The sequence below is a fragment of the Doryrhamphus excisus genome, linkage group LG8, assembly GCF_037039965.1.
Source record: "Doryrhamphus excisus strain RoL-2023G ecotype Guam linkage group LG8, RoL_Dexc_Guam_v1.1, whole genome shotgun sequence".
NCBI lineage: Eukaryota > Metazoa > Chordata > Actinopteri > Syngnathiformes > Syngnathidae > Doryrhamphus > Doryrhamphus excisus.
This window is the reverse complement of record NC_136364.1, coordinates 6,277,947-6,304,421: the sequence shown is the minus strand read 5'-3', so window position 1 is coordinate 6,304,421 and position 26,475 is coordinate 6,277,947. Positions and strand designations below refer to the sequence as shown.

General features: G+C 41.9%; 2 protein-coding genes across 4 annotated transcripts; both read right to left on the bottom strand.

Moving 5' to 3' along the window:
* Positions 1-467: 467 nt before the first annotated feature.
* Positions 468-14,224, bottom strand: wsb1 (WD repeat and SOCS box containing 1). Its single transcript, XM_058080494.2, has 9 exons — positions 13,907-14,224; positions 10,922-11,090; positions 10,549-10,832; positions 8,610-8,741; positions 8,244-8,344; positions 4,475-4,647; positions 4,239-4,352; positions 1,279-1,386; positions 468-1,157 (listed from the first exon to the last, which is right to left on the bottom strand). Exons 1-9 carry the CDS (start codon positions 13,944-13,946, stop codon positions 995-997), a joined length of 1,284 nt encoding a protein of 427 aa, XP_057936477.2. The 5' UTR covers positions 13,947-14,224; the 3' UTR covers positions 468-994.
* Positions 14,225-15,714: 1,490 nt separating this feature from the next.
* Positions 15,715-26,279, bottom strand: cuedc1b (CUE domain containing 1b). Of its 3 annotated transcripts, XM_058080496.2 has the most exons (12): positions 26,118-26,252; positions 24,999-25,029; positions 23,886-24,363; positions 22,888-23,015; positions 22,225-22,351; positions 21,408-21,657; positions 20,869-20,931; positions 19,322-19,402; positions 19,130-19,223; positions 18,855-18,913; positions 17,293-17,362; positions 15,715-16,580 (listed from the first exon to the last, which is right to left on the bottom strand). In XM_058080496.2, coding segments are annotated over exons 3-12 (1,173 nt in total). In that variant the 5' UTR covers positions 24,186-24,363; positions 24,999-25,029; positions 26,118-26,252; the 3' UTR covers positions 15,715-16,579. The 3 variants fall into 3 exon arrangements, with proteins under 3 accessions (XP_057936479.2, XP_057936478.2, XP_078648817.1); XM_058080495.2 differs by lacking the exon at positions 24,999-25,029 and having other exon boundaries at positions 26,118-26,279; XM_078792691.1 differs by lacking the exon at positions 24,999-25,029 and having other exon boundaries at positions 26,110-26,253.
* Positions 26,280-26,475: the final 196 nt, after the last annotated feature.

The window sequence follows — 26,475 nt, the reverse complement described above, 5'->3', positions numbered from 1 at the left end:
TGCTTTGCTTTCATGAGAGGTCATCCAACACTGATAATAAAACATATACATGTAGACATTTGCTAAGCACATCACATCATGGTTCCAGGACAGATTAAACAAAAGTAGAGCCTAGTGGGTTTTTTTTTCTTTGCAAAGCAGTTTCAGGGGGGTATTGTTTATGTTGGCTCACACTAAATGGACGATATGTCTTTGCTCTGCATGATGAACACAAGTGCGTTTCTGCACACACTCATATTTACGTGGAATTTGCAGCAAATTGTACACAGAGCCAACACTTCCAACCTCTGTCAGACATGGATCATGTGAGACGCTACTGAGCAAATCAAAAGCATTACAGCCGCCCTCAATAGGCCCATTTCAAAAACAGCTTGGGTTGATTGATATGCTCTAACTTTTTGCCTGGTTGGTGGATACCATATAAAAGAGTGTCTGGGTCTGCCATGTTCTAGTGCTAATCAAAGTTGTTTTGTTTTTTTTTTTAAAAAGTGACAGTGTTAAATATTCACAAAACATTCCCAAACATAAAACTCACACGCATCATCTCAATCACAAGAAAACAGAAAAAAAAAACACATTCCCGCAAAAAGCTCTTTGTACTTAAGTGCAACAGCCATTTCAAGTCAGAGGAAAAGATTAAGACTGCTTGTGTAGTTACTGATAATAATCCCAGAAAGCGCGTGAAGAGATGAATACTTCAAGGACAAAAGTGGTGATGGATGCAGATACTGATGAGACAAGAGGGGGAAGAAGTTGACCTTCAGGATTGCATTGATAGCGCAATGATAACTCAAGCATACTGCAGTTTAACAAGCAATTACAAAAATAAATATATACAAAATAACATCTGGGACACTGTGCTGGGAATTTGGAGAGGATGATTCTAATTAAATTATTATTTAAGGGCTTCAGAGATCTTATAAAAAGAGCAAAACAGAGACTAAGTGTTTATTTCCGTCTTTTCGTGATGCGGGGTTGGACCGGCGGAGAAGAATCAGATGACTTTGTAGGACAAGTAGTCACGAAGCGGTGTGGGAATGGCCAAAGACTCCACCTGCTGCGTTGTCATCACCCGCCTGAGCGCCATCCTGCACAAGTGCTGCAGCGAGGCAGTGCTACGAGGACACTCCCAGAAGTGCACGCCACCGTCCCGAGTCCTGGAAACGACATGGACATGTTTGACAACGGCAGCAAATCCATGGAAATCAGTGGATGGTCACGGAAGAGTGGAGATGTGTGCCCCCCCCCCCCCTCCGATATGTGTCCACATCATCTCACCCAGCGGCAAGGACACTTCCTTCAGGAGAGAAGGCACAGCAAAGGCCGTTGGACAGGGAGGCCACGGCCTGAGGAGCTCTTTCTTCAATACTCCAGAAACGCACCAGTCTGATGGAGAGGAAGGAAACACAATCGGTCAAAACCATCTACAGTGGAACCTGCTGGGGGAGGCGGCAGAAATACATATTGCAGTATGATATGAAAATGAGAATAAATAAGTGACTGCTGTCCCACATCAGTAAGCTCCAGCAACATCTGTATGTGGCTTCAGTTACCACTATTCACTACTACACAGGAAGCTAAACAGCTAGTCAACAAGAGTTGTGGTTAAATCAGTCCCAGTGTAGAAATATGTGATAATCTAGGTCCAATATACAGCATACATGCATTCTGTCAGAAAGATCACAATTTCCATGTTATGTCTTTATGCTTGAGATTTCACTGGTCCTTGAACACACCATAATTGTGTGCTGTGACTCTAAAGTTTGTTTGGCTATGGAAGCACGAGCCTATGAACGTGGAGTCAAGTGAGCACCAGTTAACCTGTACTGGTAAACTGGTTAGGGTTAGGGACTATCTAGACGTGGCTTGGGTAAACACCTTTCCTAGCCTCCAGCGCTAACTCCAATTCCATCTGTTCATGGATTGTCTTACGACAGGGGTCACCAACGCTGTGGACCACTTAAGGTCACAAATTATCAGTTATTTTGTGCTTTAAATTTTGAATCAGAATTGCTTACATTAATGTATTTTTTAAATTGTCTTATAACATCAAAAATTAAAACAAAAATATTTTATAACAAACTCTTACCTCAAGTCAAAGTTCATGTGTGCGCACGCGTCCGCTCACCACTTTTCTGATATAGTGCAGCGGTGATGAGGAGTTAACTTACTTGTGCAGTTTGGCCCCCAAAAACATGGCAGAAAAGCGAAAAAGGACTTACATTTTCCACAGTGATTGGGAGGAAGAATTTTTCTTTACGTATTTTGAAGAAAAATGTATGTGTCTTATTTGCGGGACGACTGTTGCAATACCAAAACTTCAAACTTCAAAACTTGTCACGAACCCTTCAATGCGAGCTACCCACCCGGCAGCGCATTAAGGACGGAAAGGGCCCGTTTGTTAAAGGCAGCTTTGGACAAACAAAGGACTTTTTCACTAGGCAGGTGAAAAAAAAAAAATCACAGAAAGGTGTTCCCTCTGACTTTCAAATATGTGAGCACATAAATAAATGTTTCTTGTTAAAAAATATGTTTTTGTTACCGTTATTGTGGAAAATAATGAACATTGATATGTGAGCAGTCGCTTCACATAGTGTTACTACTACTATTCCTTTTGTTCTGATTACTAAAAAGTGATCCGTGCAGTTTTGTCACTTTGGAAGTTCACCGCAAACAGGTCATGTAGCCCTTCATGCTCATCAGTGCTCACAAAGTAGCCCTCGGCCTCAAAAAGGTTGGTGACCCCTGTCTTACAATATGATTCAGTGACGAGTACTTGTACATTTATACTTGTTACACTCGTGTTACTTGTGTCCAAAAAAGGATTTCGGCAGTACAGGTTTATGTCAGAATGGAGCATTGACCTACAGGGCCTACAGTTGTTGTCTGTAACAGATCTGCTCATTTAATCAGATGACTTGAAACTCATGGCCAAAGTGATCTGCCAGAAAAAAAAATTCATTTCATGGAACTTCCCCTGCTTCACGTCCAAATAAAAGTTCCTGCTCGGTCAGCCAGCGGTCATCTTGATAAATAGCTACCTTGTGACAGCCATGTGACCTATCCAAACAAAGCCACATACTGTAGCTCCCTGTGGGCTCAAGACGGTCAAAACAACAGGCGGCGGTGGAGCTTCTCTGCTGCACGCATGGAAACGCTGAGGGATCAGATGAGGCCAGCGGTTGAACAGCGCGCCAACGGTCATAACTGGAATTGTTGTGTTTTGTTTTGTGTTAAAAATGTTTACACCGAGACAAGCAACAACCTTGAAGAGACGCCACAGAAGAGAATGTTCAACTAAATAATCTGAACAACCTGGGCTGCTACTGACAACCTTTGGTGTTTGCAATGAAGTAGATTTTGTCATGTTTTGTCAGTGTGTTCTCAAAGCCTCAATAGGACAGCTGTAGAATGACTAGATAGGACAGCTGTAGAATGACTAGATAGGACAGCACTAGTATAGAAAACCTTTCACTTCTCGTCCAAGCAGTGCTCTAATCTAGAAGACATATCGCCCCTCGCCAGAGCTGGCTTCGGCACCTCATGCTCAAAGACTAGGTAGGACAGCTCTATTTGGAAGCGTCTACAATTCAGGAGAAACAAAAACAGACACACCTACGCCGCCTACAAAGCCCGCTATGAAAAACACCAACCACAACATTGAATCCTTTTACATCCATAAGATAACGCAGAATACAAGGTGTGTGAAGGACGCATATCTCAGATCTTTCCTTCCCTCAGCTATCAGCCTCTATAAAGATAAACTGTTCCAACAACCAAGTGTGCAATACCCACACTATAAACAAGGACACTAACTTTAGCTGCATCTTTTTACCCCTTTTTATATCTTTAGAATGCACAGAAAGGAGAGACATATGTTCATGTCTCACATGTGGATTGTGGATGATGGACAAAATGTAAGTTTTCCTTAAAATTGACACTGAGACATTGACCCCACCCACATTAGTTTCGACTTCATCTCGTCATCTTTTGGCCTCGTCAAGGTTTTTGTTTCTTGGCAGATCTTGCTCAAACAATAGGGAATTGTGTAAACATTTTAAGAAAACATTAACTTGGTCATGGGACATGACTGCACCGCTAACCACAGAGGAGACTGTAAATACAGAAACCAGGAAGTAAAAAAAAAAAAAGAGAAGTGAGGCCGCGTGCAATTCCCAAGGTTATTTGAGGATGTCTGTTATGCAGACACGGCCAGCGAAAGGAAATGGATGTCTTACCTGTCGTCAGTAATGCTGGCAATGTGGCGGCCATCAGGGCAGAAGCTCAGGGAGCGCACCCAACGGTCATTCGACCCCCCAGCAAAAATCGGTGACGGAGGAGGAAAGAGGTGACTGGAAAAAGACGAAGAAAGAAAAACAACACAGGTTTGCGTCGTCAAATAAATAATCTCACGATCGATTCGACCGCATGACTTCAAAAGTATGGAACAGCGTCCAAATCATCCGGGTCTTACCCCAGCTCCAGGAGGATGGTGGCCTTGTGGTGGTCCCACACAATGACCCGGGTGTCATAGGAGGCGGTGGCCAAAAGCGCCCCATCTGGTGAAAACTCACAGGACACCACGTCATTGTGGTGCCCCTCCAACTTTCTGATCAACGTGTACTTATCCATGTTCCATAAGAACACCTGCAATATGAAGAATAGTGATGTTAAAATCAGTATGGACGTTTTGTTTTTTTACCCCTAACATGACTGTCTGCACATACATAGTTTAGCAATTCAATTAGGAGCAATTATAGATAATTGGTGTTAATATGCAGATGAATAACTTAAAACCAAGAAGCAAGGCTACATGTTGCAATACTTCTATGAAACATATTAACAGTCACTTCACACTACAACATGGCTAACATTTCAAAACTACAACATCATTTAACTCTACACACTACTCATTTATCAATATTTAAGAAGCTACATCATTACTCCTAGTCATTGAACAAAAAAAAAGAGAAAATGAAACAAGTAGTAACTTAAGGTAACATAATGTTACTCCACTGGTTTCCCCTTTCAGAGTTTTAGTTCTCTCTGTTTACAATAGGCTCGCACCTCCGGCAGAAGCCTACGACAGATACTGCAAGAGAAAAGAATATTTTATGGCCAAAGGGTTGACACCTCTGGCAAAAGCATTAAGCATACACACACACACATACACACACTTACACACAAAGATTTAGTTGACATCTTTCTTTTAGCAGCCATCTATGACCAGTCTTTTTTTAACTGGGGGAAAAGGTCTAATGCTACAAATATGCTACAAATATGCTACTTCTGCACCTCACCGTGTTTGTTTTGGGGACATTTTGTGTGGGTGTGTGGCTAGTTGCTAGTAGAGGCAATCTAAAATGCTCATTACATTTTATTTAACCAATTCAATCATTGAATTAATTACAAGCATGGAAATTGGCGACTTTCAAAAATGGATGGATTGGGAATGTTGAAGGTTGCCAAAAGAAAACGTTGCGTGGTGGATGAAGTCATCACAATAACCACAGACTCTGAACGTGCGAGGTACGCCTTTCTTTGGCTGTGTTCACACTTGCCGCGCTTAAAATGGAACTTCTGTAGGTCATACGATAAACCCGGAACCTGGTGTAAAGCGGACTTAAAGCACATCCAATGTGAACACGACGCAGAGCACAGACACGGCCGTGTGGCAAATCATAGCAGAAAGCACGGACGAGCCTGTGTGGGCCTGTTCTGGTCAAACACGGTTGAGCGCTTTTGTCAACCTAATCTATGAAAAATCAGTCTGTTTATGTCGACAGGGGTCTGGAATTGTCAAATTCCTCATTATCGCCCAAGTGAGGGTATCCACACTTTTCCAGTGAGGTCCCTCGTACTTCAAAACGAAAGGATGAAGGGACACTTGATATTTTGTAAAGCAACACATATTAGCATGAACTCTGCTCCGATGTTTTGCCAAATATTTCAACTTCTCCTAAAATAATCTTCATACATTTTCGTAATATAATACTATGACTTGGGATGGAACGATTACCGCAATTAATGATGAACTGCAGTAAAACAACCGTTTCAAATTGGAATGATCGTAATAACGTGAGTGATAAGTTCATTTCCTAGAGCAGAAGCAGCAGCACAAGGGAACGTGCATGCACACTTTGAGATGTGTGGCATTCTTTTGCTTTTTATTGATCAAAATGTGACTTTTTTCTCTTAATATTTTGACTTAGTTCTTGAGAAATTACGGCGGGCCAACAAATAACCAGCTGCGTGCCATAAATAGCCCCTGGACCACACTTTGGACACCCCTGGACTACATTCACGAGGAACTGCGCAAGAAATGTCAAGTTTCGATTTTGATTCTGCTGATTGTAATTACTACAGTAGACAGGATGTCAACATCAACGTGTTCCACCGTGTACGTACTACGTCACAGAGATCACCAATCGGATGTCAACATCAACGTGTTCCACCGTGTACGTACTACGTCACGGAGATCACCAATCGGATGTCAACATCAACGTGTTCCACCGTGTACGTACTACGTCACGGAGATCACCAATCGGATGTCAACATCAACGTGTTCCACCGTGTACGTACTACGCCACGGAGATCACCAATCGGATGTCAACATCAACGTGTTCCACCGTGTATGTACTACGCCACGGAGATCACCAATCAGACTGGAATTGATGCGTTTTCACGGCACGCCTTTAGTTCAGTGATACAACTGTGAACACAGCCTTTGTACCAAGTCAATGGCAAAAGCCCCGACGGCTGCCTATTGTGAGTGTGAGGCTACACGGGTGGCACTGAAGGCAACTAATAATAATAATAACTAAATACATCTGACCAAATGACTAGAAGATGTGGATGCAGTAGATGGTGAAGCTACCACTTAAAAGGTAAGGGTGGTGTGTTGTGGGTTTAGCAGATAGGTGGTGGTGAGAGGGTGGACAGAGGGAATAATAAATGACCAGTTTAATGATCTTTTTTTTTTTTAAAGATGAAAATTAATCAAATAAATAGGAGGAACTGCGACAGCAGAGGTAGACAGACACGGAGCAGCACCTACGTACAGAATGACCTTGCGGGTCAGGTGCCAAGCTGCCCCTGGCCGGGCCTTTGGGCAATGTGCGTCCCAGGTTTACACCGGCTGCGCAAAATGTCAGCGCGGCGCTCCCTTCAAAATCAATCACACACTGAGCTCTGCCACCACCTGCGACAGGGAGAGCAAGACACACACACTGTAGGGACACACAGCCTGTCAAAGCTACCACCACGTCTACTACCATGTTTGATTTGCTTCATTTGACAATTGCAAGGTTTATGATGGCCCGTCTATGAATGAACTCTTTGTTAAACACCTTTTAGGAGCTTTTGGAGTTTTTGTTGCTTTGTGTTTTAGTTAAAACTACCTACTCATACTTCCGTTTCCCACACTGCAATTGAAAGGAAATTGGATGATGATGAAATATCGATACGGCAAACTATAGGATGCGCTCTCACCACTATTTTTATTTTGATCACCGAGTCACCATTTTACATGACACGGTGGAAGAACGGCGCTATGAGGTTCACTGGTGGGACTGACTCGGGCTTTTCTTTAGTGTGGATGAGGACTTTTGTCAGAATGTGACATTTGTTTCACTAAAATACATTACACACATAACCTGGTGGGGACTAGGTTATGAGTTACCATAGTAATAGAGCTACTTTCGAACTGAGCTACCTTCAAGGAACAGGCGAGTCCGGCTTTCCATTCAACTCGCTTGGCAGAATATCCCTGTGATACGACTGCGAGACATGCGAGTCACTGCTAGCGCTGTTGAGAGTCATGTTGCACTCAAATAGTGTCACTGTCACCGTTTCTGCCCTGCTTATATTATGTTGAAAATATCTATGAAATGTTGTTTTTGTTTTCACGCTATGAAGATACCATCATTATCATGAGCCGAGAATCAATCCTATTGTATTGTGAGGTACCCTGAGATTCCTACCCTAAGAAAAGCTCTTATTGGAACTTTCAGGACACCAGATCCATTTCCCCCACAGTAGACAAAATCAAACAAGATTTAGATGCGAGTCAGTTTTGAGTCAGAGCGTAGTCGTTTCTAGTGTGGAAAAAAGATAGCAGTGCCGTGATGGGTTTTCATTCCATTTTTTGGTTGATTGAGCATAGCTATTCACAAGCATCAGCACACCGATAAGCTAGCAAATCAATGCAATCACAGTAAACCAGGAGAAATGTGTATACGTACAGCTTTGCCTGTTCCCACAGAACACAGAATGGACGAGTCGGGAGAAAAGGCGCTGCAGTAGACCCAGTTTGGATGACCCCGCAAAACCTTCACCATGTTACCTAAAGAAAAAACACATTTTGTTTGTCTTTTTTCTGGTATTTGGCATTTTTATGGTCAGTTTATTGTAAAGTGCAAAAAAAGTAAGTGTGAAAAGGTTAAAAATTAATTTGTATTGGATTGCAGGAAAGGAAGTATTTGAAGCCCAAGCATGTGGGACTTGGTTATTTGCTGGAAAACCTTTGCACAGGATGCTGGGCAGAAATTACCTCCAAAAATGCAAAAAGAAGATAGGCGTTTGACATATACCGTATCAGCAGTACATACCATCATCTTTGAGGTCCCACACACGGAGGGTCTTGTCTCTGGATGCAGAGACCAGCATGAGGCTGCCATCTGGAGCAAAGGTCAAGTCTCGGACTATGTCGGAATGATCCATCAGATTCAGCAGCAGCTTTCCTGCAAAATGCAACCAAAATGTAATAACGATGCGTGCAAACTGGGGATGCACTATATATTTGTTTTCCATTTGCCCTTACCAAATATGACATCAGTACTAAATCAACAGTTATCTCAGCTATTTTCTAATGTTATCGGTTTGACGTCATCGTTCCTAGGCCAATATTTATCGTGCGCCCCTGGTGCAAACGTCAAGTGCAGTGTCTTTTATTTGATTGTGATGATTTGATTATATGATTGTGGAACTCCAACATGGAGTAAGTCATTAAGTAATTCACACTACAGTGTGTATAAAGATGCAGCCCAACATCATTAATCATTAAAAAACTAGTATGTACAAACATGTCAAGAGAAAAATAAACGGCAATATGGAATAGGGAACCTGTTTCAGTCTACGGCCTTCAGGCTGGCTGCCTCACATCTGCATAAGTGATTGTTAACATGAATCAAAATCAAAACTAATAATAACCATCGCACCTTACACATTTACTTGGGACTTTGTTCAGATTTATCTCATTTGTGCAAACGTCTGTTTTCATATTTTATATTGAGCTGCTGCTGTAATTTTACACTATGACTTGACTACTGCAAGTGTTGCTAGAAGTAGTTATGTTGCTGTAGCCTTTTCACCCTGCTTAGCCATAATGTGGAGGTTAAGCATACTACAACACATTGACATAAATGGACTGATTTTTTTCCTCAACAAAAGGAGTCAACCACATACAGCATGTCCACAATGGCTGAAGCTGGCACTTTTTAAATGATAGGAACAGCACAGCGTAGCAGAAGTTGATGAGTTGGTTGACAGTTCCACTGTACAGGGTGACCCAAAAAAAAACGGGCCCCTGTACACTTTGTGATATCGCCATTATTTAGTCACTGATTGCCCTTATTTTACAGGACATGGCAGAATCAACGACCGTGAGTACACCAAGACCCCAGTGGGAGCTGGGACAAAGAATACACTGTGTTAGATTTTATTACAAGACAGGCTCGTTTAAGAAAGCCCAGGACAGTTTCATGCGTCAGTTCGAATGTGAAAAGGCTCCATCCAAAAGCAGAATTCAGAACTGGGTGGACCACTTCGAGAAGTATGGGAGAACCTCAATGCTGCCAGTGAGAAGCCACTCGGGACGTCCCAAGAAGCCAACAGCCGAGAATCTGCCGCAGCAGTGACGGTCACCAAGGAGCGGTATGTGGAGGTCCTCAAAACCTTCAAGAATGAACTCCAGACCATCTACCCATCGCTCATGAGCAAGTTCTGCTTCCAGCAAGACGGAGCAAGTTCTCACACTTCAAACATGTCCCGCGATTGGCTGAAAGAGAACTTCGGAGGGTTCAGTCTCAAGACTGATTTTGAGTGACCTAAGACCCCCTGATTTTTTTCTTTGGGGCTATCTTAAGGACAGAGTCTACGCAGGGAAACCCAGAACCATTACGGAACTCAAGAAGGCCATCAGGGAGGAGATGAGAGCCATTATCAATTCAGTCTGTAAGAACGTCATGGACAACTTCGTGCTGCGCCTCAAGAAATGCACGGAGCTAAATGGAGGCCATCTAGAACATATGCTGCAGAACGGAGAAAAAAAGGCCAAAGACCCTAGTGTTTCGATGTGATGTTTTGAAAATAATAAACTAATTATGACCAAAGTTTCATTTCATTTCATTTCATTCAGACAAAACACTAAGAAACGGGGCCTAATTAGAGCTGGGGCCCGTTTTTTTTGGGTCACCCTGTATTGCCGACAGTGTCAACATTATAAGCAGAAGGTCTTTTGCACGGTAAAAATGTTGTAATTGTTCTTACCTGTGTAAACATCCCAGATCTTTATGCGACCATTGTTGAGCCCGGTTGCCAGCAGCAACTGGTCCTGGCCGAATTTAAAGCGATGCCATTCGATGTTCACACAGCGGCTCTGCTTCTCAGGCACAGACGAGCCGAAGGCCAAACCCCAGACGATGTCGCCACAGTCAATCGTGTGCTCTCGGGGATCGCCCGCCGCCTGTATTAGCTGGCCTCCATCACTGTTCTGACGGGAAAAGTGTCGGGGGCTTAAAGCATTGGTGCCCTCTCCGACCTGGCTCATAGAACTAAAAATGAGAAAGTAAACACAAGGGCCACCACGATTAGTAGTTCTGGGGGGAATTAAACTTGTGTTGTTTAAAACTTCATCACTTACAAGTTTGTCAGACATTTTGTCCAGGGAATAAGCCTGACAATACGATGACCCTGAGACCACGCAAAGTAAGAACCATTGGGCGCAAAGGCTACTGTCCACGCCTCGCGCCCCGACTTCTGGTCAAAGGGAGCAACAGGCACCAGGAGTTCACCAATGAACTTAGCCTTACCTGTAAAAACACAAATGCATTGTAACCAATCGGTGTTCAGACATGTAAAACATCTCACGGGCCGTTTGTTTCATCGGAAAGTCCTATCGGCTGCACTAGCATGCTCTGCTAAACTAAACTAAGCTTACTGGCTTCCATCCACACTCCGTAAGAGAGGAGTTTCAAACCCGGCGTTTCGGGTCGCTGTTTAGGCGTGTATATTTCGCTAGGGGTCAAGCTAGTGTTTGTCATGAAATTCGGCCACGGTTGAGCGGCCCGCAGGGAACATAGCACTTCCCCACACAAACGTTCCTCATCCTCACAAGGACAGCATTTCATTCACATTATATCAACTCCTCAAGATTCGGCGCAAAATGTCTGTTTTTGTGGCCAATTCCATGAATGCAGAAATCATAGGGTCCCATATACGTGGGGTCTTTTCAGTTTGGTGAATGGGAAGTATAAAAATGTTTATATTATAGGAACAAAACGGCAAAGCTCCTGCTTCAAACTGCACTTTAAGTTTAAAGATTGTATTTTTCCAGGTACAAAACTGAATGTAGATGTTAAGGTTTTGTCAAAGCTTTTGCATCAAACAGTTTCCATTTTGCATGAAAAATACACATGAACATATTCATGTGTTTTAATGCAAGTAAATGCAGCGTTTGAAATGCTTGAGTCATTTTTAGTTTGTCTGCAAAATAATGCGATAAGCTACTTTGGGCAAGACTTTAGGTCAGGGGTCTCAAACACGCGGCCCGCGGGCCAAATGTCGCCCGCAGGACACTAGTTTGAGGCCCCCGCCTTGATATGAAAGTTTAATGTTAGTGCGGCCCGCGCAAGTTTGATATGGATGCTGTATGGTATCATGTACCCAGAAAAAATTATTACGTTTGATTCATGTTCATGTTAAAGGTTAAATAACTGTTAATAGTTATCCTCCCTATCCGTGTGGAAGTGGTAAGTTTTTGGCTATTTAAGTTGAAAGGAAATAACTTGAAGGCTACCGTTTAGGTCGCTAGCTCTCTAGTTTGCGAGTTAGCATGTGTCTCAAGACCCTGCAGTTGCGCAATATGTTGTAAATAAAAAGAGTATAAATGTGACTATAGTCGTGTTTTGTCATGTCTACAGGGCTCTAATAATGCTTTGTTCATTTTAATCTGAAAAAAATAATCTGTCTACCCACCAACTACATGTGGTTTCTTAAGTTTTTATTATTTGCCGTTTTATTATTATTATTATTATATTTATTTATTACTGATTGATTGATTTTCTTTATTCTTGATTTGTTTATTTATTTTTCATCTTATTTTGTGCAGAAAAATAAAAATTGAGATATTTGAGAACAGTGGAATGTTTTATCGGAGCTTTTATGGTAGAAAATCAGAACCAAAGTTTGTCTATTTTTCTGTTTTTAATAAATGCGTTTTTTTTGGAAAACCTTTTGCCCCGCCCATACTGTTACCCTACCCTGTTACCCCGCCCTGTTTTGCTTTGGATTAGCAATGAAGCTAAAGGCTTATGATGCTGGGTACAAATAAATGCAGGAAATGATTTGGAATAAAAGGGAAAATACACGTCAAGATAAAGCATCTCATCAAACATGTTGTTAAAGTTACGGCGCTGCTCCCAGATGGAACTGAGTACGATGCTAACTTGCTAATTGGGTCAAATTATTAAGTTTCAAGACAGCTGGGATAGGCTCCAGCACCCCGCGACCCTCGTGAGGAAAAAGCGGTAGAAAATAAATGAATGAATGAATGGCTCATGCAGATTATATTTCTAGGGGGAACAAAAAAATATCGCAATAATATCGTTATCGCAAAATTAGACACCCAGATCGCATATCTCACTAATTACCAATATGGTGCAGCCATAGTTGAAAAGATCCTAAGACATGAAATGTCTCCCTTAAACCAGGGAAAAGCCTTGACACTGAAGCCCAGGAAGCATCTGCTCTCCCAAACCAAATGGAAAATTAAAACGAATACAACAAAGCCCAGGAGGAGAAGCTGTTATGCTATTTAAGAAATACAGTATGTGCGGCTTATGCAATTCAAACTCACCCAACTTAACTTGAGCATACTACATACCAGCACAGTGCAGTCATACATGGTATCTGTGCTCAATACAAAAACAACCGGTACTAAATCACCTGGCAGCTAATAATGCTAAGAATCCACGTTGATTCCATGTTTACACTTTACAGTCACAGCATAGTCCCGCTTCACTGGCTTCTCTATGAAAACATAACATAAGTCAATCATTCTGTGGTTTTCGAGCTACTAAACAACAAAAAAACAAAACGTTATTGTGAGTTGATTCAAGTGCAGTTAATCGTTATTCTAACGACTATGCTGAAACGTCATTGAGCAGAGAGAGTGGCCAAGCCATTACTTGACACCAGTGTGGGGGAGGGACTGGTCCGACACGGTGACATTGATCTTTACATCCACAATATTTTAAAACGTGTATTTAACTTTACATCGGCGAAGGAAATGCGCATATAAAGCAAACAATTCGCAGCAATGGACACACATTCTTGTCCTACGATAAGAAGTAGGACGTGACGCGCTGTGCTACGTGAAGGCGACGGATTTGGTTGGAAATACGTCTATGTCGTATAAAACCCTTTCAAACCCACGATACCTTATCTTTCAGACGTTAAGCATTTTTAACGACTCGCCTCCGCCATTATGGTATATACAATATATATATTTGCGGAAGCCACGATGTTTTGATAGGCGGCGGGCATGATGACAAAACGTACAATGTTTAGCAGAGACTCGGGGCCTTCAGGCGCACACAAAAAATGGCACACGTCGGACTTTACTTACCTATATCATTTTCGCTTATAGAGTCTGGGAAGCTTGCCATCTAAATAAAAGCAGAGGCCGAGAAGACAAGTCAAGCACCGACGGTAGAACACGGATTATTTCGAGAGTGACGATGCGGATGTAGAAAGCGCCTTTTTCCTCCACTTCCAACGTGAGCTCCCGTCAGAAAATATCCCTCCGCGTCAAACCAGTAGTCCTGTGCGGAGAGCCCAGTTGTCGCAAAACCTTCTTGAAATATGACTTCTACTACAATACTTCACTGCCCGGTACTGTTCTGTCTAATAAAACCGTTTCAGGTGCAGTCATTCAAATCACAGTGTACACTTTTATGGCTTCTCGACTGGAAGCAGGCTATTTTCATTAAGGGGAGGAGCCTATGTGTGGGCGGGATTTCTAACGTCATTAGCGTTACCATGGCAATACTATTAAGTTCACCTTGGCGTGGATTCCTCAGTTGATGCAATGTAAAACACACAAGAGTTAGTAATTATTGACGTATGTACTCCTTACACACAAAACAAAACAGAGGTCGAGACCCAAAATGTTCATTATTTGTGCTTTTTACTTAAAAAAAAAAATCTTTCAGTTTTATTGGCCAAGTATGCTTACACAAACTAGAAATTAGCCTCTGGTTAAAATTAGCTCTCACTGTAATTATACACAAACACTGAGAAATAAATAAAACGTAAGATTAAGATGTGCAAAAGGGATGATAATATGACAATTGTCAAGTGCAATTCAAGTTTCTACATTTAGTGGGGGGGGGGTGGTATTTACATTCAACTGCTCAACACTGACAGGTTCAAGTGTGTCATGGTGGCCTGGGGAAGAAACTGTTTTGGTATGCAGTGCTCTGTAGCGCCTACCTGAGGGTTTGCAGCCACGTTTCCTGCCCGCTTCCTGGCCCTGGACCGATACAGGTCACATGGAGGGAAGGTCGGCTTCAATTTTCTGCAGAGTTGCCGGAACTTTGTAATCTGTTCCTGTTTGGTTGCAGATCCAAACCATACATGGGTGGCAGTGGCTCAGGAGATAGGTTGTCCAGAAACTGGAAGGGTGGCGGATTGATCATCACCCCCTCCAGCCAGAGTCAGTCGTGTCCATAGGCAAGACACTTCACCCCCACTGTGAATGTTTATACTGTCTTATATTGTATTCATAAATTGTTTTATTCTGATTATGATGTACCTGGTATTTGGCTGGCTCTTCCATAATGGTCTCTTTTGGGACTGTTGTACCCTTGGGAGGCTGATAGTTGAGCTTTTAAGGATCTTCTGCAGATCGAGCAAGTTGTTCCCTGTGGTTGATGTGGTCTGGGTTGAAGTCACCATACGTTTGTTCTTGTCTGCTTGTCCTCCAGCACCTAACATTGGTTTGTCTCAAAAGTCGCTGGACCTTCATGAATGATCAACATCCAGAATTTTTGGTTTTGTGCATTTTTTTCGCAGTTGTTGGTACCAATGTTACACTTAAACATAACATACTAACTTCTGTTGGCTTTGCTGCAGGTTTTGAGACCAGGCTGACTGTCGAAGCAGCGCTTCTGCAGCTTAAACTTGCAACTCAAAGTCTGCCCAACAAAGTGCAAAAATCTGAACGCGTCCTGAAAATCAGTGAAGCATAAAGACAAAAACGTGTCAAAACCTAGTGTGGTACATGCATGCTATACATTTTACCTGGGTTATCACATATTTCGTACTACTAATGGTGAAGAAGCAAACGGCCTATTTTCTGAGAATTGAATGAAAGACAAAAAAACAGCAGATTTACAGTAATATATTACTATAGCAAAGGTATTAGTCATATAAAAGTGGTGTCAGGCCATCCCTAATTTCAGCCGTTCTTAAGGTGCTCGTTTGGATCGCAATCAACCACTGAACTTGTTGCCAACTTTATGTTTACTTCTGGTCGGCTTCAGCTTCCATGACCGGAATATTCTGATACATGAAAAATAAAGTTGAAACAAGAAATACAATATGGGGAGGGAGGGGGAAACTAAATCCTCACATGGCTTACTGTGGGAATTGTCAAAATGTAAGACGGTGAGCCTCCCTTAAAGGAGATAAAACACAATGTGGTACTTTTAACAATTAAAGGTGATACTGACGAAAAAACCCAAAACATGTTTCTCTCACTGTAAGAACAAAAACAAAACTATCCATTAGCTTAGCAGGTTTAAAAATATATTTTGTCTTGATTTTTCTAAAGCTGCATACCCTCAGGAAGGATCGCCTTTCACTTTGAAAGCCACCGGTTTATAGTGTACAGAAAGGGGCACTTTCCAAGTTTTGGATTTATAATGCCCAACCTGAGGATGCAGAGTCTCAAACACACAAAAATGCTACTGTATACGACTGAACAAGTAACAAAAGATACATCGCTATAGCTAGTGCACCCCTGAAAGAGAGGTATTGAGGAAGCGGTTCATAAAAAAAAAAAAAAAGAAGGGACTAATACATTTTCCTTTACACTTAAAATGGTACATAAACAATACAGGAATACTGTATTTCATAACATAAGAATTGACAGTCCATCCAAAGAAGAAGAGCCCGCTTTTCTCTCCTTAGGATGGGAAGGAGGGGAGCAGAGCTTTCAGTTGGCTGGTTTTTGGGCGAGGCCATCACCGATTCTCATTCAACCGAAGCAACCATGATACCATGGAGACTGGGAGGATCTGAAATGCAGAAGATCATTTCTTTTATCACTGGATGATTGGTCCAAAACAACGTATACAAAACCAGTGGCTTATGCGGACAGCCCCGTCTTACACGGATCAACCCATCAAGTCCTGGTTCACCGTGTTGTTACTAAAAAGTCAACATCTGCATTATAAAATTATAAAATACAGGAAGTGTATGTAACTCCACCACAAGTATCTTTCTCATGGAAGAGCAGAATTTCCCACATTTCCAGGATGTACAGCATCATGCAGGTAAACGGATAGATGCACAGTACAAATATAGTACAAATGTCTTCAAATGTCTATCAATATAAAAAGTTTTAAGAACCTGACTAGCATAACGTTCTAACTACAATGCAATGCACAAATACTACAAAACACAAACAATGCACTTCCAAATGCCCATCCATGCATCTAATTCCTATGCTGCTTATCCTCACTGGGGTTGAGCTGGAGCCTATCCCAGCTGACTTCATGCGAGAGGCGGGGTCCACCCTGGACTGGTGGCCAGCCAATCACAGGGCACATACATACAAACAACCATTCATACCTATGGCAATTAATCTAGCATGCGTTACTATGTCATTACTGCCACCAACAGCTCAAATTAAACTGTATTCAATCAAATGTGCAAAATGGAGGCTGAAGTCAGCCAGAGACTGTATTATGTAAGACTGTGTGGGATGAGTGGGAGACAGGTCCTTACCATGAGTCTGGCTCGTTGCGTTGCTCGTTCTCTTCCTGAGTGACCCCTCTTCTAGATTGACATTCTTCCTCTGGGGACCGGCACAGAAACATCAGAATCCATCTCCCGTTAAAGTGTGATTTGTTCATTGGCGTCACACATTTCCAAAATACAGGTGATCATGGACACAATTTGAATTTGTAGAGATTAAGATACTGGGCTGGACTTGAGGTTCGTTAGAAAGGGACTACTTAATCCTTTTTGATTATTCATTCATTTTCTACCGCTTTTCCTCACGAGGGTCGCAGGGGGTGCTGGAGCCTATCCCAGCTGTCTTTGGGCGAGAGGCGGGGTACACCCTGGACTGGTGGCCAGCCAATCACAGGGCACATATAGACAAACAACCATTCACACTCACATTCATACCTATGGACAATTTGGAGTGGCCAATTAACCTAGCATGTTTTTGGAATGTGGGACCCGGAGAAAACCCACGCATGCCCGAGGGTGTGAGGTCTGCGCGCTAACCACTAGACCGCCCTTGATTATTCAGTCACTGATAAATCTTCTGCTTATCCTGTTGAACATCGTGTGGACACAAATCTATTCCAGCTGATTTTGGCTTGGAGGAAATTTCATCTTTGCAGAATTCTTGCAATTTAGCAACATTGGATGGTTTTCCAGCACAAAGCGCCTTTTTAGGGTCATGCCACAGCATCTCAATTGGATTCAGGTCAGGACTGTTTTTCTTGTTTTTTTTAGAGGTGGACTTGCTGGTGTGTTTTGGTTTTCAGCCAGAGGTCACCAACAGATGGCTAGACATTCTCCTTCCAGGGTTTTTGGCAGACACACGGAATTCATGGCTCCATTTATCACAGCAAGTCTTCCAGGTCCTGAAGCAGCCAAACAGCCACGGACCATCACACTACCGCCACCATATTTTACTGTTGGTATGATGAAACTTTTTCTGAAATGCGGCGTTGCTTTTACGTCAGATGTCAAGATTTTGTTTCATCAGACCACATAGTACTTTCTCAAAGGTCTTAGGGATCATCAATGTCTTATTTTGGTCTTGGAACTCTGCCATTGCAGCCCGTTTTTGCCCGGCGTCTTTCTTACGGTGGAGTCATTAACACTGACCTCAAGTGAGGCAAGTGAGGCCTGTAGGTCTTTCAGTGTAGTGGGGTCTTTTTTGACCTCTTGGTTGGCTGGTCACTCCGGGGAAGGTTCACCAGCGTTCAATGTTTTGAACGTGTATAATGGATTGTGGATAACGGCTCTCACTGAGGTTTGCTGGAGTCCCAACGTTTTAGAAATACCTTGATATACCTTTTCCGAACTCGGGTGTGTTACACCAGATATGTTTTAAATCATCTTTTTACACAAGGGCCATGTAGGTTTTTTTCTTCTCCCTAAATAAAAAGTTTCATTCAAAAACTGAATTTTCTAATTTATTTGCTGATCTGAAGCATTCAAATGTGACAAACATGCAAAAATATAAAAATAAAAAATCAGGGAGGGGCAAACACTTTTTCACACCACTGTAGTTTGGTCGGTGGAAAAAGACGACATGAATTTCTTACCGCAGGAGTTCCCTTCAACATCGTCAAGGAGATTGGCTGTGGAATTAGCGGTCCCCAATCTGGTAAGCACCTTAATTAAGAAAAGCTAATACTGCAAGATTACGTACGTGACCGTCAAATATTGACATCAAACTATGAGCAAACAGGAAGTCAGAAACCTCAACATGAGACTTACCGCCAGAATAAAACAGTGGATTACACCAGATGAATAAATTCATTTCCTTTTATGTGTCAACTTTACTGATCATGTTTCAGAAATACACAAGTAAGGATACGAATGGTGTTTTAGAAGTGCTCTCCTTTTTGACTTTCTTCTTTTTGTCTTTTCTGAGAAGGTTTTGGCAATTTCAAACAGCTTCCTTCTTGTGGCTGAAACAAAAAAAAAAAATTATTGTGAGCATCTGAAAAGGAATGAAAGTGCTACTACACACATATGGAATCTTTCTATTCCGAAGCAGAATACGTACATTTTCCCATATGTTTGAGTTTGTCTCTGAAGAGTGCATCGTCTGACACGGCCTCCCAAGAAGACGCAGATAACGGTTCCCCTGCGCAAAGACAACAACACAGACACATTGTACTCATACGGGATGTACTCTAGACAGATATACAGCCACGCGTTCTGCTCAGAAGTTTACATAACGCTCATCATGGGAATGAACGCTATATCAAATCTGGGCACTAGATTATTGTTTTTGGTTGTCAAACTGTTATCCATCAAGGTTGCATACGGAGAAGATGAAGCACTAGGACAATTTCTTTATCTAATACATCATCATTCATAAAACAACATTTTTATATAGAACAGAAAAATCAATAAAGACAAAGAGAGTAGAGCTCTGCTTTTAACGAGGGTTACGTCGTGAATGGCAAAAACAACACAACAAGAAGCCTGTAAAAATGTCTGTTTTGGACACAGAGCTGCTCCATCCGTAAATAATCAGATTATTGTGTCATTATATTTGATAAATGGACATTTTGCATAATGGCTGTGGTTTAAAGTCAAATTTTCAGTGTCTATTGTTTTTTCTAAGTGTTGAGTTATATTTAGGGCGGCACGGCGGTCTAGTGGTTAGTGCAGACCTCACAGCTAGGAGACCAGGGTTCAATTCCCACCCTCGGCCATCTCTGTGTGGAGTTTGCATGTTCTCCCTGTGCATGCGTGGGTTTTCTCCGGGTACTCCGGTTTCCTCCCACATCCCAAAAACATGCTAGGTTAATTGGCGACTCCAAATTGTCCATAGGTATGAATGTGAGTGTGAATGGTTGTTTGTCTATATGTGCCCTGTGATTGGCTGGCGACCAGTCCAGGGTGCCTCTCGCCCGAAGACAGCTGGGATAGGCTCCAGCACCCCCCGTGACCCTCGTGAGGAAAAGCGGTAGTGAATGAATGAATGAGTTATATTTAAATGGAAGACATCTACTGTTGCTTCATCCTAACGCCTACGCCTCACTGTTGCCCCCTGCAGAGCAGAGAAAATATTGCATTAACAAGCACAAAATATTACAAGTTTATTCTTGTGAAAATGCATACTTCTTAGTGTTAGACTAATTTTTTTTCTGTATTGTTCTGTTGTTTCCAATTATTCAAACTTTTTTGTAGATGTTATGATTTAAATCCCAAAATATTTTGAATTATTCTCGTAACAACCTAATTTTCCAAAAATTACAACTTTATTTGTTTTTCTTTCACTTAACATCTTTATTCACATTTCAACTTTATGCTATGAAAACCATGGTATTTTTCCTCACCATATTACATTATTGTCATACTTGGCTTCGGAGATTTACTACATAGCTGGCAACAAGTGATGGAACCTCCACAGTCAAAATGGCTCTTCCACTCCTCCATGATGACACCAAAGACACACGCGGCCACTCCCCCTTCCTCCGCAAGGATGTTGTTGTCTCAGATGTGTGTTGTGGGAGACTGTGACCTTGGTACTCACTTGTTGCCAGCTATTTAGGTAATAATGGATTTGTAATTTTATACATGTGTGGGATTATTTCTTACCTGCGCAGTTTTCCACGCTCGATGAACCAAGCTTTGATTTTTTGGATTCATACTTCAAGCGATCTAAATGCAGAGATCAAAGTTAATATGCCGGTACATATTTAGCCATAAATATACCTAAATGCACACACAATATACTACATGGAGGTGTAGCAACTAGTTTACCCCCTGGGGAGCTCTGTACGCATCTTAAGACGTTCACGTACAGAAGATCTGGTAAAGGTCAACATAAGGTGAGAAACTGGATGAATGGACGCATAAAAATAAGATGGATGTAAAAGTGTGTCACGACTAAATGACCATAGAGAACGCGGGTCCCAGGTTGATACCAGTTGAGAACCCCTGGCCTAAAGCCTAAAGCCTTTAGCGTAGTGGTGGCTCATGCTCAACTCTGGGTCCACAAGTCCCAAAACTGCTTTTTAAATGTCTTGCTTCTGATACTCGGCAATGCAGGAATGAGCAAAAAAGCTGAAGGTGGTTGATTCCACATTAGACCTGTTTTTTACTAACCCGCCCCACACTATGTTTCAAACTCATACCTCTCTCTAAGGCAACAAGGAAGTCCCGATTTCGCTGCAGCTCTCTCATGAACTCCTCGTTTTGGAGGAAAAGGGCGATGCGCTCGTCTTCCAGATACTGCTTTAGCTTCTTGTCTTGCTCTGTAGCACCTGTACCACCGGGGGTGCTTGCAGCTCCAGATCGAGCGGTTGACCGGGCTGTCCAGTGGTTCATTGAAGAGCCTGAAGATGAGGATGACGAACCAGGTGGGGGGAGATGGCCTTGAGTGCTCTGCGATGGACAACAGGATAAACAGTTACAATCAAAATAATTCAGCATCCATTGTAAATGAGGTCTCACCTGCCTCCTTTAATGTCAATACTTAGATAAGTTTTAGTTTGCCGAGGCTGCGTAACTAAAAAACCCCTTTAGGTGTGGGCGATACGGACCTTAGCATGTTTCACAAAATGTATCGCAATATAATGATATAATAGTTTTGTATAAAAACCTCCAAACCTTTACCCGTTTTAGCACTTCATGAGAGACTTGTCGTACACAACTCTTGTGTTGTGCTTGAGATGGGAAAACTCATTTGCCATGTTTGCCATCACCATTGCTTTGCAAACTTTGCATGTTATGGTCTCTTATGGTCGCCACATCTCTACTCTGCGGCTTGCCATGATGCATATCAATTCATTACATTAAAAATGTTAACATAATGAAATTAATTAGCTATGTTTGAGAACCCTACTTTTTAGTAACTTGTAATTGATTAGTTATCCTTTATTATTTCCACAAGTCTTACAACTGTTGTGGAGACCAGATGAGTCTTTAAATATGATCGTTTTTTTTTTTTACCTTTATAATTTGTAATTGTTGTGGCAGGATCCTCAGGAAATCATCCGGGAGATTCCCAAGCAAAGGAGGGTTCCAGTTTCTGAAACCTCTGACCTCCTTATGACCTGAAGGCGGCTGGGCTTCAAATCTGTGAGGGAGGCAAAGTAAAAAAAAAAAAAACACATTACAACAACATTTGGGTAATAATATTGAGTAACAGGTTATTGAAGGAAAAGAAGCTGTGCTCTGCAGCAATCAGGTTGCCACATTTCTCATGCTGCTAGCATTTTATGACAATAACCCAAGAAAAGCACTATTTGGCTCTCCATACTACAGCGATTAAATTTGTTTGCTTTTGGAGGTGCACACACCTTTAGCGGAGACTTTGTATGCTGCCACGCCTCCCTCTCATATTTATTCATCATGTAATTGAAGCTGTTTACTTTGAGATATAATTCTAACTAATACCGATACTAACACCAAAACTGTAGCAACAGTAGAGTGATAGCTAGCTCTACCAAGAACACATATCCTTAAGAGGTGACTATGACAATGCAGCATCTTCCTCCATTCAAATGTCTTCATGTAAACAATAAAAAAAGCCCAATGGAGTGAGGGAGCGATGTTGGAACTGCCTAGCCTAGCCAAGGGGTGCGCTTACTGAGTCCAATTCTTCCTACTTACCTTGGCGGGGGCGCTGGTGTGGCTTCGGGAAATTTTCTGTCATAAATGTGCATATCATATGTGGGTGGGGAGTAGATAGGAGGCGGTTCCTCATCCGAACTGTCTGGTTCAAGAGTCCTCTCCAGGATCTGCGGGGACAGTAAACGAGTATTACCATTCAAATCGTTGTTTAGATTTGTTGAGTTATTTAAATTGCTTTTATTGCAAACTAATGATGATGACCTTAGACCAGGGGTCTCAAACACGCGGCCCGCAGGACACTAGTTTGAGGTCCCCGCCTTGATATGAAAGTTTAATGTTAGTGCGGCCTGCGCAAGTTTGATATGGATGCTGTATGGTATCATGTACCCAGAAAAAATTATTACGTTTGATTCATGTTCATGTTAAAGGTTAAATAACTGTTAATAGTTATCCTCCCTATCCGTGTGGAAGTGGTAAGTTTTTGGCTATTTAAGTTGAAAGGAAATAACTTGAAGGCTACCGTTTAGGTGGCTAGCTCTCTAGTTTGTGAGTTAGCATGTGTCTCAAGACGCTGCAGTTGCGCAATATGTTGTAAATAAAAAGAGTATAAATGTGACTATAGTCGTGTTTTGTCATGTCTACAGGGCTCTAATAATGCTTTGTTCATTTTAATCTGAAAAAAATAATTCGTCTACCCACCAACTATATGTGGTTTTTTAAGTTTTTATTATTTGCCTTATTATTAATCTGATTGATTGATTTTCTTTATTCTTGATTTGTTTATTTATTTTTGATCTTATTTTGTGCAGAAAAATAAAAGTTAAGATATTTGAGAACAGTAGAATGTTTTATCAGAGCTTTTATTGTAGAAAATCGGAACCAAAGCACTGAAAAAGTTTGTATATTTTTCTGTTTTTAATAAATGCGTTTTTTTTTTTTGGAAAACCTGATGCGGCCCAGCCTTGCCCAGACCCTAGCTCCAGTGGCCCCCAGGTAAATTGAGTTTGAGACCCCTGCCTTAGACGCTTTCCACTGACCTCTGGCGGGATGCTGTCATCAGAGTCTGAGCTGTCGTTTGAAACCTGTCCATCAATGGTCATCTGCAGAAGCTGATCAATCGTCGCATCCACGGCTCCGTTGTTGGAACGCAGGACACACTCGATGACTTCATAGTCCATCGATGGAAACATGGTCTTGAAGTCCTCCATTGCCTGGTTGAACTCCAAGCGGCGCACCTGCCGGTTGGGCCTGCTGTTGTTGAGCTCACCCTGCCCGTCGCTGCCGCCACCACTTCTGGACCCTCCATTGCTACTGCTGCGCTTGAACAGGCTGGTCATCCTCCAGTTCTGGCCAACCTACAGCTAGGATGGCCGATACGTGTTGTTCCCAACACAGTACGTCCTCTCTTCCAGCCGCCCCAATTTATGCCCCTTTATAAGATAGCCATGGTAGCCCTTTATGGCTCATTACATGTTGTTGTTGAAAACTACAGCCACTTTTACAGGTTATGACAACCTACAACGGGAGAAAAAAGGAAAAAAAGCCTCAATATTATTATATTGCATAGGGTATTTTATTCATTTACAAAGACTTTAATTGACGGGTTTGGCTTTGTTCACAATTAGTCGGGTATACTGGTCATGACCGAGGCAGAAAGCAGTCAGCGTGTTTTTGGTTAACTTTGAAAATCTATACTGCAATTTTGCCTCCGGTTAGCATACAATATGGCGCGTTTTGTCAGGTTATTAAAACGTTGAGAGTCCTACATTCTGAATAGATTTTTTAATCAGTCGCCCGTCTATGATGTCATCAGCGGCTTCTAATTTTTGTAATTCTATTTTGGCTAATAACAATTACAGATGTATGGAAATGGAAGGGATCAATGATCATTTAAGGTTCCCAAAGACACCATCTTCCTTTTTTGTCATATGTTGGTTCTTGAATTAAATAGAGTTTCTCACCTTTATTTGACCATACGGTGGCACTCCATTTTGACTTACGGTTTGGAGGTGAGAAACACTATTGAATTCAAAGAAACTTGTGTCAAAAGAAAAAGAAAAAATGTCACACTTTGACTTCAATTTACAGGAACACACGTTTGGTTGGTAACCAATAACATCAAATTGTAACATAGGAACAATACTCCTTACCGTACACAACAGTGGTCTCTCCAGTCGACTCCTGTTAGAAGCCGTGACAATATTTCAATAGTCTTCATAGTCATTTCTTTAGATTGCTTTGTACAAACATCACAAAGCATGTCACAGTTATGTCACATGGGTATTAAAGAAGTCATCATAATGGCCACAATAATTTGTATCAAGGGTTTGTATCATGCTCTTTGATGAATACACATACAGGCATGTGACTTGTTTTTAACAATATCTAATATATCTATGTAATATATCTAATAATATATCCCAAATAAGCCAAATGGGACAGAACACCTCAGTTATATTTAGCAAGTGTTCTGAAACACCCCGTCCCCCAACCCCCCAGGCCCTGGCGACAAATCGAGAGACTTTTTATGCTGTTATTTGAGATTTTGAAAATCGCACGTCGTTCTTATGCCAGGATTTGACGTGCAGTTCTCTGACGGAGCGCCAGGGGGCGCTGTTTTCCGGAGCGTCAACTCAAGTGTGCAACCACAACCTTACGTCCTTGCTGTGAACTAACAATGGCAATAAAAGAGAGCTGGAACTGACAGATGTGTTCCAACAGTCACCTTTAATGCGAATGTTGATTTGAAAGTGGAAGACGAGGCTTTTGGGACAGCCAATAGCTACTTTTATGCCTGAGGCATCAGGAACAAATTTGGAATCTGAGGATGCGAATCAGTGTATACGCAAACGACTCCATGAGTAGACAGCTAGTAGTTTACCTGTCTGGGTCAAGCACGTTTAATCTAAAGTAACGCGGAGTCATTATTTTCCAATATGGAAGTAGATATTGTGTTGTTTGCATTTGACGCTCGCTCGACCCTCCCTTGCCTGTGTGGCAGCATCAACCCGCTGCTAACCAGTACGCACCAAATTTCGACTCACAAACAACAATCAGACTCGTTTGGTGAATGTGTAACTTTTAACAATAGAATCCGTTTTTAATGGGAAAATATAAGGACTCCGCTGATGCTAGCGACCGCAGCTAACGGACGTTTGTGTGTGATGCTGCTGACAAATTGACCCTTAAGGCCTCGGCCCCGTTATATCAAATCAAACAAACTACGAGTCGAAATACAGTGGGAAGGACGCTGGTACTCACTGGCACACCGGCTGAAAAGATACAAGTATCCACAGTGGAGATGATTCACATTAGACCAGACATCGTGGACAGTTTCGTGAAGTATAACTGTCCCTTCGCGCTGTTAGCACCAAGCTACCGAAGCTAGCAACCGGATGTGTCACGTTAGCCTGTTGAGCGTTCATATACTAAGTCCAAAATAATAATTAAAAAATTCTAATTGAAATTATACCTTTTAAAAGTAGCCTTTCACAGCATTAAAAATTGGTAATTCACAGAAACACACACACACACAGTATAATCGTAGACCCACACCTGTCATTTACGTCATAAAATTCGGGAAACATTTCCAAGAAAATGAGCCACATTGTGATCTGTGACTCAACT